The 17,908-nt window shown below is 49.0% G+C and overlaps 1 protein-coding gene across 6 annotated transcripts in view; it reads left to right on the forward strand.

Moving 5' to 3' along the window:
• The window catches only part of ELL (elongation factor for RNA polymerase II), a 73,272-nt gene that overhangs the window by 44,477 nt on the left and 10,887 nt on the right, over positions 1-17,908 (forward strand). For all 6 annotated transcript variants that reach the window (XM_036240028.1, XM_036240027.1, XM_036240025.1 and 3 more), the window contains exons 3-7: positions 1,007-1,128; positions 1,497-1,660; positions 5,056-5,321; positions 11,674-11,798; positions 16,568-16,664. In XM_036240028.1, the coding sequence (XP_036095921.1) occupies positions 1,007-1,128; positions 1,497-1,660; positions 5,056-5,321; positions 11,674-11,798; positions 16,568-16,664 (774 nt within the window). The remainder of the gene's footprint in view (positions 1-1,006; positions 1,129-1,496; positions 1,661-5,055; positions 5,322-11,673; positions 11,799-16,567; positions 16,665-17,908) is intronic.

Raw genomic sequence — 17,908 nt, forward strand, 5'->3', positions numbered from 1 at the left:
TCCAGTGTAGGCTGTGCCTGTCATGGCTGTGGCTGCATAATTGCGGAATTCTATTTTGTAGCTGGCGGTGGTTTGCATCCTTCCTACCTGTCTGTCTGCGTAGGGTTGAATCTACCTCAGGGCTGCACAAGCTGGTGGGTGGTATAGGTAGGGTGGGAGGTACCCAGGGCCATGAGCGCCTTGGAACTCAGGCTGGTCCTCCTCCCCTCTTCTCAGGGGTGACAGCCCAATGGGGCATAGTACTCTCTGCAGCCACTGACACCGAGCTGAGATTGAAAGATACTGCTTAAGGAGGCCAGGTCCCTCCAGACAAGGACTGGGTAAGGGAGAGGATCAGGATGGGCAAGGAGGAGCCACCAACATCAGGCTATTTCCCCAGAAACTCCCTTTTATTTTGCTGACTAGTGCACAGGCTTCCTGCCATGTCCTGGAAAGCTGCATCTTAGGTGTGCATCTTAAGCTATGGTTGCATCTCCCTGGTAACCCTCAGAGGCCTTATTCACAGCCAGCCACAGGGCAGTGGACATTCAGGTGGAGTCTGTATTCCCAGGGCGGAATACAGTGGCAGCAAGGGTCAGAGCATCTTGGCTACGCATTGTGCCCTGCTGGCTGCTAACACCCACCTTCTGTCATTTCACCTTTGAGGATGTCCTGGGCCAGATCTGCCTTGATTGGTGGGTGAGGAAACTGAGTCATGGCCCAGATCTGGGCAGGGTCCCTACCTCCAGGTACATGTTGAGCACTCTGTGCTCAAACTGTGATGCCATCACCCTTCCCTCTTACGTGGGAACAGAGGACCCTAAGCATTGCTGGAGGTAGGCATGGGGACCAGCCTTGGGTCCTGTCACTGCCAGGAAAGCAGGGGTGTGTTTTGAAGGAAAATGTTAGCATTTTCTTGCCATAAGGGTCATGCTGTGTGGATAGTCAGGGTCCAGCAGCTGCCCTGTGCCACAATACCCTCCATGCTTTGGACTCTCAGTGACCACCCCCCACCATCTCCATGCAGCACATCTCCATCCCTCAGCCTGACTACCCCTCAGAGGCTCGGACCTTCTCCTTCTACCTCTCCAACATTGGCCGTGACAGCCCCCAGGGCAGCTTCGACTGCATCCAGCAGTACGTCTCCAGGTGAGGCCCAGAGGGACAGCCCTGCCTCCCCAACCTCTACCCTGGGCCCCTCCCCTCCAGGTCAGACCACTGTGCAGGTGTTTGCTGGCCGTTTCCGGCCCAGTACTCCCTTCTCCCAGATGAGCCCCCTGGCTCCTTTCAGTGTGTCCAGGGTATAGGTCCTTGCATTGTATCTCTGGCCCAGGGGCATGGGTCCCCTTCTTTCTTCTGGATGAAGGTGTGCCCTGTGGAAACCATATGTCTCCATCATTGCTGAGCCCTGTTTTCTGGCAGGGGGCGAGGGGGTGGGTTGCTGTAGCTCGGGCCCCGAGACCATATCTTCCTGTCTCCCAGGTGTTTATGTTGGCTCCTGGCCCCTTGTCTTACAGCCATGGGGATATACACCTGGACTGCTTGGGTAGCATCCAGGACAAAATCACAGTGTGTGCCACCGATGACTCCTACCAGAAAGCACGGCAGAGCATGGCACAAGCCGAGGAAGAGACACGGAGTCGGGGTGCCATCGTCATCAAGCCCGGAGGCCGCTACCTGGGTGAGGATGGGGGCCTGGGGCTCCAATCGTGGAGGTTCCACTTAATGGGGAATTATACCTACCAGGCAGCTGTTGGGGGAGCAGGAGGCATTCAGGGCCTGTCTAGGCCAGGAGCAGGGGTGATGGGTGACAGAGTTGTGGTCCAGCCCCTGAACACGACCAACCATGTTCGTATGTCAGGTCAGGAAGGTGGTCTTGCCCAGTCAGCTGGAGGCTATGCCATCTGCTGCCTCCAACCTCCCAGGTGGAGTCAGGGCCCAGGAACTGGAGGAATTTGAATCTTCGGCCTCTCTCCCAGGCCACAGCCTCAGCGACCTTTTCTGATCAGGGACACAAATGCACTCCATTAAGACAGGGTTGCCATATTTCCTCTAACCACCACCCCCTGTTCTCGCCTGCCCAGCTAATTCCTCACTGAGGCTGAGATGGCTGGCATGATGCAGACAACCAGATGCACCACACACTGACCTGCTACTGTGTTGGGGACGGCGAGGGCCCCAAAGTCTCTAGCAGCTCAGCATCTGCTCAGAAATAATTTTGGTGAAATTGAGACACCAATGACATTAAAAATGGGATGAAAAGTATAGTTTATTCAGAAAGCACATTATCCTGCTGCAGCCTTCTCACCTCCTAGACCCAGATGGAGTTGAGTCATCAGAATGTATTGCCAGGAAAAGAGGGACATTAGGCAGGAAAGGCATTCACCAACTTACAACAAATGAGGACTTCGATGGCTTTATGGTTTTTATTTTTTATTTTATTTTATATTTTTTATTTATTTATTTATTTTTTTTACATTTATATACCATTAATTTTTATTTTTACATGCTGTAGAGTGACTGAATCATTGTGTCATAAACATGGTTTTTATTTTTTAAAGAAATGACAGGAAGGTTTCAAATACCCCCAAAGAAAGCCTTGTTTCCTTTTCTTGGCAGTGGAGTTGGCTCTGAATGAAATACCAGAGTATTTCTTTGGTACAGGAGTTTATCCTGCTGGTCAGTACTAAGCTCCAGTGGATATGGCCACCCCATGTTGGGGCCAGAATTTTAAAAAGTCACCCTCTTTCTCCTCAAAATGCAAACACAGCTTAGTAAATTTCTGGGTCCTTTGGTCAAAAACTTGGTCAAGATTTGTCTTATTGGACCATTTTGTACACAGTGAGGGATTTTGCAACAGTTTACGTTCTGATGGAAACACTCATCTGGCCTCCTAAGACACACAGGGGTACAGTCTGGCTGTATCTGGTCTCTTCCCACCCATGTCAGCTGGATCCTCTAGGGACATTTAGGCCCTGAGGATTCACAAAGCACTTGTTCCTTTGTTAATCTCACAAATCAGATTTGAGGGATAAGAACAAAAGGAAGTCACCAGGAAGAGTTTTTTGGCCCAAGCATTTGAGGCCTGCAACTGACCTCACTCAGCTATCCACATTCCCTTGGTGTCAGGGGCGGTGCAGTATCCAAGACAGAATTAACGAATTCCTCCCTCAAGAGTGGTGTTCACGCCCTGGCCAGTTTGGCTCAGCGGTTAGAGCATCGGCCTGCGGTCCGGAGAGACCCGGGTTCGGTTCCCGCTAAGGGCACGTACTTCGGTTGCAGTTTGTCCCCGGCCCTGGTTGGTCGTGCGGGTGGCAGCCACTCGACGTGTCCCTTTCACATCGATGTTTCTCTCTCTCTCTCTCTCTCCCTTCCTCTCTCTCCCTCCCACTCTATCTGTACAAAAAATGGAAAAATATCCTCGGGTGAGGATAAAAAAAAAAAAAAAAAGTGGTGTTCACTGGTTCAATGGAGGGGCAGCCATGCTGGACCCCATAGTCGGTACCAGGAGGGTGGGGAGCGACCTGCTTGCCCTCAGCCTTGTCTGCCTGAGAAGCAAGCACTTGGAGCTGCAGCTAGGGAGCTGTTAGCACCCTTGGTTCTCCACAAAGCAACTGCCCAGCCCTGGCCGGTTTGGCTCAGCGGTTACAGCGTTGGCCTGCGGTCCGGAGAGACCCGGGTTTGGTTCCTTCCCGCTAAGGGCACGTACTTCGGTTGCAGTTTGTCCCCAGCCCTGGTTGGTCGTGCGGGTGGCAGCCACTCGATGTGTCCCTTTCATGTCGATGTTTCTCTCTCTCTCTCTCTCTCTCTCTCTCTCTCTCTCCCTCCCTCTCACTCTATCTGTACAAAAATTGGAAAAATGTCCTCGGGTGAGGATAAAAAACAAAACAAAACAAAGCAACTGCCCAGGGTGCCTTGACATCTTTATTCCCTTCTTTTCCATAAAAGAAACTGGCAGATCCCATGGGACCAGCACAGGGCTATGAAGTGTAGTCTCTAGGTTCTCTTGCCTTGGCAGGTCAGGGAACCCCACCACCACCACCACCACCACCACACACACACACACACAAAAGAACTCATAGACCAGTCCCTTCTCCCTGTGGTGTTTGGCATTTTTAGTCCCCAGGATTTAGATTACCCATGATGAAGTTCGTTATGGCCCTAAACAAGCTTATACAGTGAACCTCTGTTCTCTAACTTAATTTGATCCAAAAGGCTATTTAGAAGCGATTTGTTTGAAAACCAAATCATTTTTCCCATTAGAAATAATGTAAATGGAATTAATCTCAGACCCACAAATGATTCCCCTTTTAACATTTCTTATATATAGTCCATGTCTAATACACTGTTTAATCTATAAATAAAAACTTCTTTTCTTAAATTTATCAAACCACCCCCTACTAGTCTTAAGTGAATCACTGTCAGCACTCGTTCCAGGGCTGTCTTTCAGGTTAGCATGCAGCATCTTTACTTTTTCACATGTCACTGCCTCTGAAATGCCGTCACTGGGTAACTGCTTTTCTTTTATCCAAATCAACAACAGTTTTTGTACCTCTTCAATTGCCTGTGGTCATTTTTTCTTCACCCTTAGCAACAATAGCACTCTTTATGTTTTAAAATTGTACTAATCCTCAATTTCGCAGCAACAACAGTATTCTTTCCTTTGTTGCCTGAGAGATGCTTTTTTGTGATGTGGAGGTATCAGCATGAAAGGGTTGTCAGGTCAAAAACTGAAGTTTGGTTTGACAACCAAGACATTTTTTTTGTGAACAACTTGGTCGAGAACGGAATTGTTTGAGATAGGAGATGTTCAAGATCGAGGTTTGACTGTACTTCCTGCGGATTCCGTTTCTGAGCTTGCCAGTGTCCAGTAAGCTGTATGTGGTCAGCAGGTGGCGCTCTCAGCCACTCTGGATCCCCAGCAAGTGGGCTGGGCTGGACATGCTGGCTTGGCAGGTACTGTTGGCCATTGCTTTCCACACTCAGGAACTTGGCATCAGCCCCAGGCAGTGCGACACCATGGCCACCCTCTCAACCCCTTTAATTCTTAACTTATCACCATGGTTCTCATTGCAGGCAAGAAGGTTCAGTTTCGGAAACCAGCCCCAGGGGCAACGGATACCGTGCCTTCCCGGAAGCGGGCAACCCCCATCAACCTGGCAAGTGCCATCAAGAAGAGTGGTGTTAGCGGGGGCGGTGGGATATCTCAGAGGCCTTTCCGTGACCGGGTGCTGCATCTTCTGGCACTGAGGCCCTACCGGAAGGCTGAACTGCTGCTGCGGCTACAGAAGGATGGCCTGGCGCAGGCAGACAAGGACACATTGGACAGCCTCCTCCAGCAGGTGCATGCTTACCCAGGGCTGGCTCGGGTCGGGTGGGGTCCAGCTAGCCTGTGAGAAGCCTCTGCAGTTGGTCTGGACATACAGTGGCCTGGGAGTGGGCATTTACTGTCTTGTGTCTTAAGGGTCAGCTTAAAGCCGCAACAACACCATGTTCCTTGACATCTGCTAACACGTAGGCAGTGGGCACTGCACAGGAGATCTAAGACTTCAGTTAAACAAGCTTTTAGAATTGAGTGAAACCAGGAGATGCACATTCGTTAGCTAGTGAGAGCCACTCACCAGCTGTGACTCCCAGCAGGAGGCTTCACTTTTGGACCTTCTAGTTTCCATCCATGGCTCGGGCATGACTGTAGCACCTCTTGTGGAACCTAAGGCTTACCTGGTGGAAACAAGGTGCTGGCAGGTGGAGCCTGATACTAAGAAACAGCCTGGACTTTGGAACAAGTGAGGTGAGCCCAGCCACCTTCTCGAGGTCCTGCCCTGGTTCCCAGGACTCCAGGAGATAGCTGGAGGGGCCCTAGGAAGTAAGTGGCTTGTTCTGGCTTCACCACATCAGCTAGGCCATGTGGATGCTGTTTCACTGTGTTGCTGTGAGGACAGTGATGCCAGCATCCTGGGGAGGAGGTGTGGTCAAACCTCTCTGGTTATCCTCTACCAGCTCCTCTGTCCTTCCAACTTTCTGCCTCCAACTCTCTGGGGACTTGGCCAGCACCTCCTGTGGCAGAAAGCCCATGCCAAGATGGTAGCTGTATCTGAGGATGAATTTTTGTGTTTGCCAAGTTCTTCAGCGGGCCTCTAGGTGTTCATTTTCCCCTTCCTCAGTGCAACTCAAGGCTCTTGTGAACCACGTAGCACATTTGGTAGGAGGATGTTGACACTCATGTTCTGGCTGGGGTCCCTCATTACCCTTATCAGTCCCCCACTAGCAAATTCTTGGAAAAGGGCAGGGGTGGGGAAAAAAGGCCTCTACAGTCTTCTCCCATGGAAAAGATGGAGCTTCATTTTATGCATAGTCGTAGCTCTGGGCTGGGGCCCAGGCCCACCCATTATCTCTGGGGGCTCATGGGCAGGTGCTTCCCCACCCTTTGCCTAGGAGGACATCTCCTGTGTTCCAGGGGCCTTGGTAATTGCGGACATCTTATATCACTAGTACGCTGGGACCTCCCATGTCCATTCACTGGGCAGGTACCTCTGTGCAGATTTGGCCCCCTGAGGCACCATCCCCTGCTCATAGGTTGTGCTGGCGAGGACCGAGCAGTGATTTTTCTCCCTGAGAGTTCAGGAGTTGGCTCTGGGGCTTGCCAAAGCTGCAGAACCAGGAACAACCTTCCCAGCGGGCTCAGTTCTTTGGAAAGTCAACAAGTCAGCCTTGTCCTTGCAAATTTAAGGGAAACATATGTAAGGCCCTTCCCCTGGGCTGGTTGCCACCAAAACCTTTTTCTGTAGCGTGGGGAGACCAAGGTAAGACTGAGGGGAGTTTGATGGAGTTGTCAGATGTGAGTTAGGACTGAAGACACAGGCGGAGGGGAGGCACACCCGCCCCTGGATGTGCCTACAGCCCTCACTTCTGTCTGACTGAGCCCTCAGCCTCTGGTGTGGTGTTCTTAGGAATGCCCTTGCTCCTATCCTCCCCTCTTGCCCTGTTTGTGCCTGGAATGAAGAAGAAACACGAGCCCCTCAGACGCGAAGTGTGAAACTTAGCTGACTGAGCACACAGTTACACCTGAGGTTTACCCTCAGACGCAGCAGGACGCCAGTCTCCATTTTCTGGAGATGGGTCTGGGGGTGTTGAGATGGACCTGCCTGGAGCACCTGCTCTGTTTTTTACCCCCAGATGCTCTTGTTGCTCCGGGTCCTTTTGGAACTAGGCACTGTGAGGGGCTATGGCTTCTCCACTCAGCTTGGGTTGGCAACCTCCTGGAGGCAGCCCAGCCAGCATTTGCAGCATGTGTTCACTTAGATTTCTCCTGAATGGCCCCATCTGTTTTGTGCTTCAGTGTTCACTACCCAGATAGTTCTCCCCAGTGATTGTGGGGGGCAGCAGGGCCCTGTCAACTTGGGGAAGGGGAAAGTCTCCAGGAACCCTGTGGGCTACAACTCGCCTAGGCTCATCAACCTCCCCACATGAGCAGGTATCTGATGAGCAGCACTGACAAAATTGTGCTCCTCAAAGAAGCCTTCTCTCTTCCTTTTGTGGAAACATTTAAAGCAGATATTTAAGTCATCTGCCTCCAGGGCTGACTAGGCTTCAAAGAAATCTATAGGTTCATCATCATGGGTGGTGGGAGTGTTGACGGGTGGGATGCTCTTCTGGAGAGCATTTGAGTAAAATATCAAAGGCCATAGAAAACATTAAGAGCTTTTGACCCATTATCCACTTCTGAAGCTAGCTAAAGAAAACTTGCCTGTATGGAAAAGCCTACACATGGTGATGTCTGTTTATGCTACAGAGAAACTGGAAACACATCAGCATCCAACAGAAGAAAAATGTTTAAGTAAATACAATGTAGCCATTCAGTGGAATATTACCCAACTGTTCAAAATGTTCCTTGTGGCCCTGGTCGGTGTGGCTCAGTTGGTTGAAGCATTGTTTCATACACCAAAAAGTTACGGGGTTCAATTCCTGGTCAGAGCACATTCCTGGGTTGCAGGTTTGATTCCTGTTGGGGTGCATTTGTGAGGCAATCAATGTTTCTGTCGCACATTACTGTTCTCTGTTCCTCCCCCCCTTCTCCCTCTTTCCTTCCTTATCCTCTAAATAATTGATAAAACATATTCTTGGGTGAGGATTTTTTAAAAATTCTTACCAGATAATTCCAACATCTGAGTAATCTTGATGTTGGCACCTGATGATTGTCTTTTAAAAAAAAAAAAAAAAAAAAAATTCTGCCCTGGCCGGTTTGGCTCAGCGGTTGGAGCATCGGCCTGTGGTACAGAGAGACCCGGGTTCGGTTCCCGCTAAGGGCACATACCTCGGTTGCAGTTTGTCCCCGGCCCTGGTTGGTTGTGCGGGTGGCAGCCACTCGACGTGTCCCTTCACATCGATGTTTCTCTCTCTCTCTCTCTTCCTCTCTCTCCCTCCTGCTCTATCTGAACAAAAAATGGAAAAATGTCCTCGGGTGAGGATAAAAAAAAAAAAATTCTACTTGTGGACATCATTGTGACATGGAGTCCTCTTAGAACCTAGCAATAGGGAGAAATAGCAACACACAGCTACACATGCATGTCCAGGAGACCAGGGCACCCAGTGCACCCAGCGAGACCGTCACAGAAGTGGTAGTTTCAGGGCAGCGGCCTTCAAAACTTCAAGCACCCTTAAGGCAGATGCTTTAAACCCATCTTTGAAAACCATCTTGGAGACCAATTCAGTCTTTGTTAACCAATGGGAGTAGAGATGGCTGGTGAATGGAAGATGGGTTCAGTCTGGCCCCTAGAGGCACCTCTCACCCGGCACCCAGGCTCCAGCTACTCTGCCCTGGGAGCTGTAAATCCTAGAGGGGTGTCTTCATCTATTTAGTCTACTGAAACAGTCTCATGGAATGGGTGGCTCATAAATTCTCTCAAACAAGCAGCATCTGGCCTCAAGGAGCCCTACACCTCTTGTTAAATGGCCGCAGGCCTGCCTGGCACTAGAAGCAGCGAGGCTTGGTTCACAGCTTGGCTTTGTGTGGGCACCTCCAAGCACAGCACAAGAAGCAGCCATATGTAGATCGCATTGTAGCATTATGCCTGCTGGCCCCAAGTAGAACACAGACAGTGGCTGACCTTGTCCCAGAGCCAGTACACCCAGTGGACTTCAGACCATGTCAGTACCACCGCTCAGCCATCTCCACAAGAGACATTCAAGGAATGGACTCAGTGGGTACCAGAACCTGCTGAAGTAAGTCTTGCTTTATGTGGTGGGCCCCTGCACAGCTGCTCCTCCGAGGTGGTCAGTGGTTAGTGGGCACAGCCAGTCCTTACAGCTGATCAACCTGAGTAAATCCCTTCCACTGACGTGCCAACAGCAATCCAGACTCAATTACAACAGAAGAGTGTACAGTCCAGTCCACACAAGGGGTGCACCTCAAGGGCCCAGCTGGGATGATCATGAAGGCTGTGCCACTGAACCCTACAGGACACCTATGAAGCCTAGCAGACAGCAGTTCTACTTAGTATACAGAAATAAACACGGGGAGGCAGCCAAAATGAGAAGACAAAGACACATGTTCCAAATAAAAGAACAGAACAAAACTCCAGGAAAAGAACTAAATGAAACAGAGATAAGCAGAATTGAACTCTAACAGAGGTAGAATTCAAAATACTGGTTATAAGGATGCTCAAGGAACTTAGTGAGGACCTCAAGAGCATAAAAAAGGACCTGTCAGAAATAAAGGGTGTACTAAACAAAAAATAATTTACAGGGAATCAATAGTAGAGTAAGTGAAGCTGAGAAGCAAACCATCAGTTTGGAATATAAGGAAGCAAAAAGCACTCAATCAAAACAGCAAAAAATAATTTAAAAAATGAGGATAGTGTAAGGAGCCTCTGGGACAACTTCAAGCAAACCAACAGTCGCATCATAGAGGTGCCAGAAGAAGAGAGCAAGAAATTGAAACCCTATTTGAAAAAATAATGACAGAAAACTTCCTTAACTTGGTGAAGGAAACAGACATACAAATCCAGGAAGTGCAGTCTCAAACAAGATGAACCCAAATAGGTCCACACCAAAACATATCATAATCAAAATGCAAAAGGTTAAAGACAGACCCTGAAGAGCAGAAAGAGAAAAACAGTTACCTACAAGGGCGCTCCCATAAGACTGTCAGCCAAATTCTCGAAAGAAACTGCAGGCCAGAAGGTAGTGGCAAGAAATATTCAAAATGGCCCTGGCCGGTTTGGCTCAGTGGTTGGAGTGTCAGCCTGCGGACCAGAGAGTCCCGGGTTCAGTTCCTGCTAGGGGCATGTACCAAAAAGACAAAACAAAAAATTCAAAATGATGAAAAGTAAGGACCTACAGGCAAGATTACTATATCCTGTAAATCTGTCATTTAGAATCAAGAGGCATATAAAGAGTTTCCCAGACAAGAAAAAGCTAAAGGAGTTCACCACCACCAAACCAGTATTATATGCAATGTTGAAGGGTCTTCTTGAAGATCAAAAATATGAACAATAAAATAGTAATAAATACATACCTATCAACAATTGAATCTACAAACAAAATGAACAAGCAGAACAGAAACAGATTCATGGAAACAAGTTTTTATTGGTTGCCAGATTGGGGTGGGGGGCAAAAAATGAAGGGATTAAGAAGTACAAATTAATTGTTAGGTTGAGGAACCTCAAAGGGAAGGAAGGAGGTGGGGCGCGAGTAGGGAGGAGGGGGATCAATGGTGGGGGGAAAGGGGACATCTATAGTACTGTCAACAATAAAGATAAGTTTAAAAATAAAACCAGCCCTGGCCGATTTGGCTCAGCGGTTAGAGCGTTAGCCCATGGACCAAAGAATCGTGGGTTTGGTTCCAGTCAAGGGCACATATCTTTTTTTTTTTTTCTTTTCTTTTCTTTTGGTATGTGCCCCTAGCAGGAACCGAACCTGGGACTCTCTGGTCCACAGGCCCACGCACCAACCGCTGAGCCAGACTGGCCAGGGCAAGGGCACATATCTTGGTTGTGATTTGATCCCCGGCCCTGGTTGGGATCATGTGGGAGGCAACCAAGCAATGTGTCTCTCTCACATTGATGTTTCTCTCTCCTACTCCCTCCTTCCCACTTCCTCTGAAAATCAGTGGGAAATACCCTCAGGTGAGGATTTAAAAAAATAATAAAACCAGAAATAAAATATCCAGATTCTATCTCAAGAAAAAATAATTTTTAAAAAATAAATTAGAAACAGACATCTCTCACAGCTCTGGAGACTAGGCATTTAAGATCAAGGTGCTGACAGATTGGGTGGCTGGTGAAGGACCCCTTCCTGGTTCATAAACATCTTCACACTGTGTCCTTACATGGCAGAAGGGGCAAGGGAGCTCTCTAGCCTCTTTTATAAGGAGACTAATCCCAATCATGAGGGCTTCACTCTAATGATCTAAACACATCCTAAAGGCCTCATCTCCAAATACTATCACATACCATAACATGAATTTTGCAGGGATACATGTTCAGTCCATAGCAGGGGATGAGGCTGGTGACGGGATTCATAGATGGTAGACCCCCTTTTTAGAGCAGTCTGGACCATAGCAGCTGTTAAAGATGTGTGTATCTGGACCAGGTGCCGAGGATGCTGTCCTCTTCCCTTCTAGGTCTGCCTGTCTTCCTCCAGGCCTTCTACCCTCCAAGCTTCCCACAAAGTTACACTGGCTCTGTGTTGCAGGTGGCCAATCTGAATGCCAAGGATGGCACGTGCACACTGAAGGACTGTGTGTACAAGGATGTGCAGAAGGACTGGCCTGGCTACTCAGAGAGCGACCAGCAGCTGCTAAAGCGAATGCTTGTCAGGTAAGGCCACCTGTTCTGGGTCCAGGGCAGATCTTATCCCCAGGATGCTGGGGTGGTCTTGCCTAGTCCCATAGGCTTCAGGGCCAAGAACTAGGTGGAAGGGTCCCTGGGGATTCTCTGGCTGGCTTCCCCATGACTAGGCAGCCCACCTTGACCTCCTACTGGGGAAAAGGCAAGCTCTTGCTGTGTGGCCTCAGCCCACCCCTTCCCATGAACTTGTAAGTCTCCAAGGGCTATTACTTAGGAGGCTGCTTCCTTCTTAGAACCATTTAAGAATGTGAAGCAGACAAAGTAAAACAGAGCTCCCCATAGACATGACTAAGCAGGTTAAATGCATCCCATTGAGGGTTAATTAGGACCAGAGGTCAGAAGTGGCCTAGGAGGCTCTGGAAGGAGTGGGTAAATGGCCTGGTCAGCTAGCCACTGATTCCTTCTCGATTGATCCTAGCCTAGGAGCTGGCTGATCACAAGTTAGTCCTTAAGTGACTTCTCAGAGACTTGGAAATCTTTATGAAGGTTTTTTTCCTTTTTTTAAAATTCTCACACAAGAATATGTTTTTATGTTATTTTATTATTATTTTAATCCTCACTTGAGGATTTTTTTCCATCGATTTTCAGATAGATTGGGAGAGGGAGAGAGAAACATTGGTGTGAGAGACACATTGATTGGTTACCTCCCGCACAACCCTGACCAGGGCCAGGGACTTGCCCTTGCCTGAAATCGAACCCACACCTCTTTGGTCCGCAGGCCGATGCTCCAACCACTGAGCCAAACCAGCCAGGATTTTTTCCTCTTTTAAGTTTGGCTATTTAAAGCAATAATTGCATCTAGAAAGCAAAGCTGAGTTGGGGCCACTCTAGGTGAACTCCAAGTTCCTCTTGAGCCCTGCAGGGCACTCATCCCCAAGCCACCAGGCTGAGGCCCCTGTTCTGGCTGTCCAAGGTTTCTAGGTGCTAGGAAGCTGAGAGGAGACTGTCTCTGTAGAAGAGATACTTCCATCCCCCAATATTCCCTCTCTGGTGGTCTTCTGTTGCCCCAGCTAAACATGTCAGGTTGGCCCTGTCCCCTCCTGCAGGTGTTTTCATTCATCACACAATTTTTGGTCAAAGGTCCAGTGTTAAAATGGCTGATTACCTCCACCCAAGTGCTTTGAGGTAGTGAGGGGCACAGTGAGGCTGTTCCTCTCTGTCCTTCCTTCAGAGCCTCTTACCAGGTGTCTGAGTTCCCAGATCCCAGGGTCTTGTTCTCACTGAGTTCCCAGGAAGGGGTATGGCTGAGAGTTAGTAGCCCATGTGTATGTTTGCATACAAGTATATGTGTAAGGGGTGTGTGTGTGTGTTTTGAAGTAGTCCTCAGAGGTTCCCTACCCAGCCCTGTGCACATCCACATGGACAGTTCACAGATGATATGGGGTGGGGACGGGGCACCATGGCCCTTGTAGTCTGAAAAATCCTGTCTTTCCCACTTGTGTGTGGTTATGAAAAGGTTTCAAATGTCCTTCCTCCTGCTTCCTCTAATTCTGCCACTGGGGCACTATGCTCATAGACTCTTCCCATTGTCTTCCTTGTTATCTTTTCTCTCTCTTTTTTCTTTTAGGAGTTTTTTTTTTTGTTTCTCCCAAACTGTCTTTTTGGCCATCATTCCTAGTCTCCAAGAGTTCTTCCTGTTGTCTTTTTGTAGCATCTTGTTCTTATCCATGGGAGTGATGTCATCTACTCTAAGAATATTTTTTATAAATAACTTTATTGGGATACAGTTCATTTAACACAAAGTCACCTATTTATTTAAAGTGTACAACTTATTGATATTTAGCACATTCACAGTGTTGTGCAGCCATCACCTCTAATTCCAGAACATTTTCACCCCAAAGGAGACTCTCCTCATTAGCGGTCACTCCCCCAACCCCTGGCAGTTCTTTTTCTGTCTCTATGGATTTGTTTGTTCTAGACATTTCATGTAAATGGGATCATACACCGTGTGGCCTTTTGTGTCTGGCTTCTTTTACTCATTGCAATGTTTTGAAGTTTCATCTAGGTTGTAGCGTAAGTAAGTGCTTCATTCTTTTTTTTTTTTTTCTATCCTCACCCGAGGACATTTTTCCACTTTTTGTTCAGACAGAGTAGGAGGGAGAGAGAGGAAGAGAGAGAGAGAGAGAGAGAAACATTGACGTGAAAGGGACACATCGAGTGGCTGCCACCCACATGACCCAATCAGGGCCAGGGACAAACTGCAACCAAAGTACATGCCCCTAGCGAGAACCAAACCTGGGTCTCTCTGGACCACAGGCTGACACTCTAACCATTGAACCAAACCAGCCAGGGCTGCTTCATTCTTTTTTATGGCCAAATAATATTCTATTATGTAGATGGACCACATTTTGTTTATTTATTCAACTGTTGATGGGCACCTGGATTGTTCTTAGTGTGATTGTGCTACCATGAACATTTGTGTTTAAGGATTTGTGTGGATGTGGATTTTCAGTTCTCTTAGACACATACCAAGGAGTGGAATTGCTGAGCCATATGATAATTCTGGGATTAACCTTTTGAAAAACCACTAAACTCACCTGGCTGGTGTGGCTCAGTGGATTGAGGGTCATCCCATGGACTAAGAGGTCCGGTTTGATTCCTGGTCAGGGCACATGCCTGGTTTGCAGGCTCGATCCCAAGTGGGGAGTGTGCAGGAGGCAGCCAGTTGATGTAATTCTCACATCGATGTTTCTTTCTCTCTCTCCCATCTCCTCTCTCTAAAAAAATCAATAAAAAGGTATTTGAAAAAAAAAAAAGAAAAACATTAAGCTCTTTCTCAGTAACTGCATTTTTTACATCCCACCAGCAGTGCACAAAAATTTTAATTTCTTTACATCCTCACCAACACTTACTTTTTCTTCTTTCTTTCTTTTTTTTAGTCTAGCTATCCTAGTGGGTATGAAGTAGTATCTCATTGTGGTTTTGATTTGCATTTCCCTGGTGAAGAATGATGTTGAGTACCTTCACATGTGTTTATTGACCATTTGTGTATCTTCTTTGGAGAGATGTTTATCCAAGTCATTTGTCTTTCTGAAGATATTAAGACTGGTGTTTTTGTTGTTGAGTTAAAGTTTTAATCCCCTTACAGTCTCTCTCTCTTTTCAAATGCATTTTTGTCTCCATTTTAGAGCCTGACATTTGTTGCTTAGAAGCCCCACCCTCCTCAGGATTTTCCTTTGGGCCTTTCTGACTCCTATGGAGGGCCCCTCTTGTTTCCTCTTCTCCCAAGGCCACATGTCTGCTCCTCCTGTCTACATGTCTGTTCTTCCTGCCCACATGTCTGTTTCTCTTGTCATCCAGGTGTGGCCCGAGCACTTGGAGAAGGCCTGAGCTCCTAGCACCTGGAGAAGGCCTGAGCTCCTTCTGTCCTGGACATGCTGTGGGCTCTGTAGCAGACCATGTTCCAGAGCAGGGCTTCTCAGGAACAGCCTGGCAGGAGCTTCTCCTCTGAGGTCCCTGAGGCTCCAACCGCTAGGCCTCAGGATTCTGTGGCCTGGGACTCCGTTTTCTTAGATCCTATAGGACAGTTAATGCTTGTATTTCTACTCTAGTGTTATATGTTGTTCTCTTGTTCTCTTTCCTCTTCATGCCTTTTAGTGGGGAGCTTGAGAAAGAGTGAACAGAAATGCCTGTCCTTGGTTTTCAGTCTTTAACCATAGCTCTGGTGGCTTCCCTGTGCCTGGACAGCAAGTCTGCCCCCTTAGCCATGGGGGCTGTATTGCCTAGTGAGCACCTGCATGTTTTGGGCACCTTTCCTGTGGCTCTCCTTGCATTTTGGGTCACATGTAGGGGACAGCAGCAGTGGTTTGGTGGATGGCCATTGGTCAGGGAGTCAGACTTGCTTGTTGCTGGTTGGAGTAGCACCAATGTGGCTCTTGAGTCCCTGGACCTCTCAGCCTCCCTGCAGGGTGAGGAGGGCCCTCAGCACCACACACAAGCATTAGGGTGTCTGACTCTTCCTTTTTTTTTCTTTGTTGATTTTAGAGAGAGAGGAAGGAAGAGAGAGAGAGAGAGAAAGAGAGAAACATTGATGGGAGAGAACATCAGTTGGCTGCCTCCTGCATGTGTCCCACTGGGCATTTGGCCCACAACCTGGGCATGTGCCCTGACTGGGAATCAAACTGGCTACCTCTTGGTGCATGGGTCAACGCTTAACCACTGAGCCACACCGGTTGGGTTCGCTGTCTTTTCTTTTATCTCTGGCTTCATTGTTTTTCTCAGGTCCAGGTGGCCAGTGGCCACCCCTATCATCTGTGAGGAGGTGCTGTGGCCTGAATCCAGAGGTTTTCCTATCACAGACAGGGCATCTCAGTTCTCTTCTGCATTATCTAAAGTTTCTGCAATGAATGTCATTATTAGGATTAACAGCTGAGGGGCCAGCACCCCAGTGTCCCAGGCCTATGGGTAAACAGTACAAACCTTCAGTGTTTGGTCAATTTTACATGGTTCCCTGGTCTCCATGGTAATGAGTTTAGATGAGTGGGTGATCAGCTACTGCTTCTTTAGGCACAGGACACCTAGTGGGGCAGTCACTGGGCAGCTGTGGATAAAAAACTAGGACAGGGTGTATTTCATCAGGCCCTGATGTACCTACCATGCTCAGCCTCCTCTGGTTCAGGACAGCAGCCCTTCCTCATATCACTCCACAAAGTGTGGTGTCAGTGCAGAGACAGGTGGGTCTAGATATGCCCGGTAGGGTACTGCTACAAGCCCCCACCCACCCTACTTCTCCTTTGCAGAAAGCTGTGCCAGCCGCAGACTGCAGGTGGCCTCTCTGGAGACCCTGCTGCCACCAGCCCTCCAAGAGAGCATGGGAGCTCAGTCTCACCCCCACAGGTAGGAGCAGTGGGTATGGGTATGACAGCGTAGAGGTGCTGATGCTTGTGGAAGAGGAGAGTGGGTTTCACCCAGAGCCAGTGGGCTTGACTCAACCTTGGTGTTTGGGGAGCCTGTGGGGCCCTTGGCTCAGGGCTGGGATATTTTCTTCAATGAATGAGCAGCTGTCTGGCTTCCTCAGGCTGGAGGCCTGGGCCCAGGACCTGGGTGTGCTTTTGGACATCTTCCAGTAGTGTGGCCAAGGGAGGACAAGCACTGGACTGCCCTGAACCTCGTGTTCTGTTGCCTCTCAGGGCTGTCATAGGGATTCCATAAAATCTAGTGTGCTGGCTGCAGGACAGAATGGCACCTAGTGGGTCCCTGTGAGCAGTGGCTACTGACATTTTAGTAGTCAGGAAGGGCAGTGGGGCAGGGGGTGGGCTCATCGGGCTCTGGCTGGGGTTCTTTGGCCTAACCCCCTCATCATTGCTTGAGCTTTTTGGTAAAAACTATCCCCACCCACCTTTGTGCTCTAACTTGTGAGTCCCACATCCAGGTCCCTCTCCTCTCTCCTTCCCTCCTCCTCACCTATCTCCTCTTCCCTCTTCCCCTCATCTCACCCTCTTCCTCTAGCCTGGAGCACCCAACCCACATGGAAAGGCCAGGTCCATGCACACCATAGCTGTGGGGCCTCATTTCACCCACACCCCACTACTATCCCCTCGTCTTAGACCTGCTATCTGCAGTCTTTCTCTCTTTAGCCGTTTCCCTAGGTCAGGGCCACCAGGTCCAGTGCTGACTCCCCTCCTATGGTCTGGCCTTGCCTCCATGCCTCAGTCTAATCATCTGTGAAATGGAGATGAGACCTGGACCATGTCACTGGGCTGCTGTAAGCTTGAAGTAGTCAGGGGTTTGGGGTGATGGGTCTCGGCCAGTGGGGCTGCCCTGTGTCCCTCAGACTTGGCTTATCACCTTTCCTGTCATCTGAGGTTAGAGGCTGAGTGCAGCGACATTTTAGACCATTCCTTATAATTGTTGGGCCAGTCCGCCGATGACTTAGCTGCCCTTCCTTCCTCTGCAAAAAGTCCTTGGGGTGGGCACCAAGGGCTTGGTTGGTGTCTGGGTGTCCCTGTGTGGCCAGAGTAGGCCTTGCCAAGTGGGCACTGGTGCACGCTTAGCCTAGGTTGGCCTGTTGCTGCCAAGTCTCTCCCGTTGCTACCAAGCCACTCCCCAGGGAATGCCAGCCACTCCAGACACAGACTCCT

This window comes from Molossus molossus, unplaced genomic scaffold, assembly GCF_014108415.1.
Source record: "Molossus molossus isolate mMolMol1 unplaced genomic scaffold, mMolMol1.p scaffold_m16_p_4, whole genome shotgun sequence".
Taxonomy (NCBI): domain Eukaryota; kingdom Metazoa; phylum Chordata; class Mammalia; order Chiroptera; family Molossidae; genus Molossus; species Molossus molossus.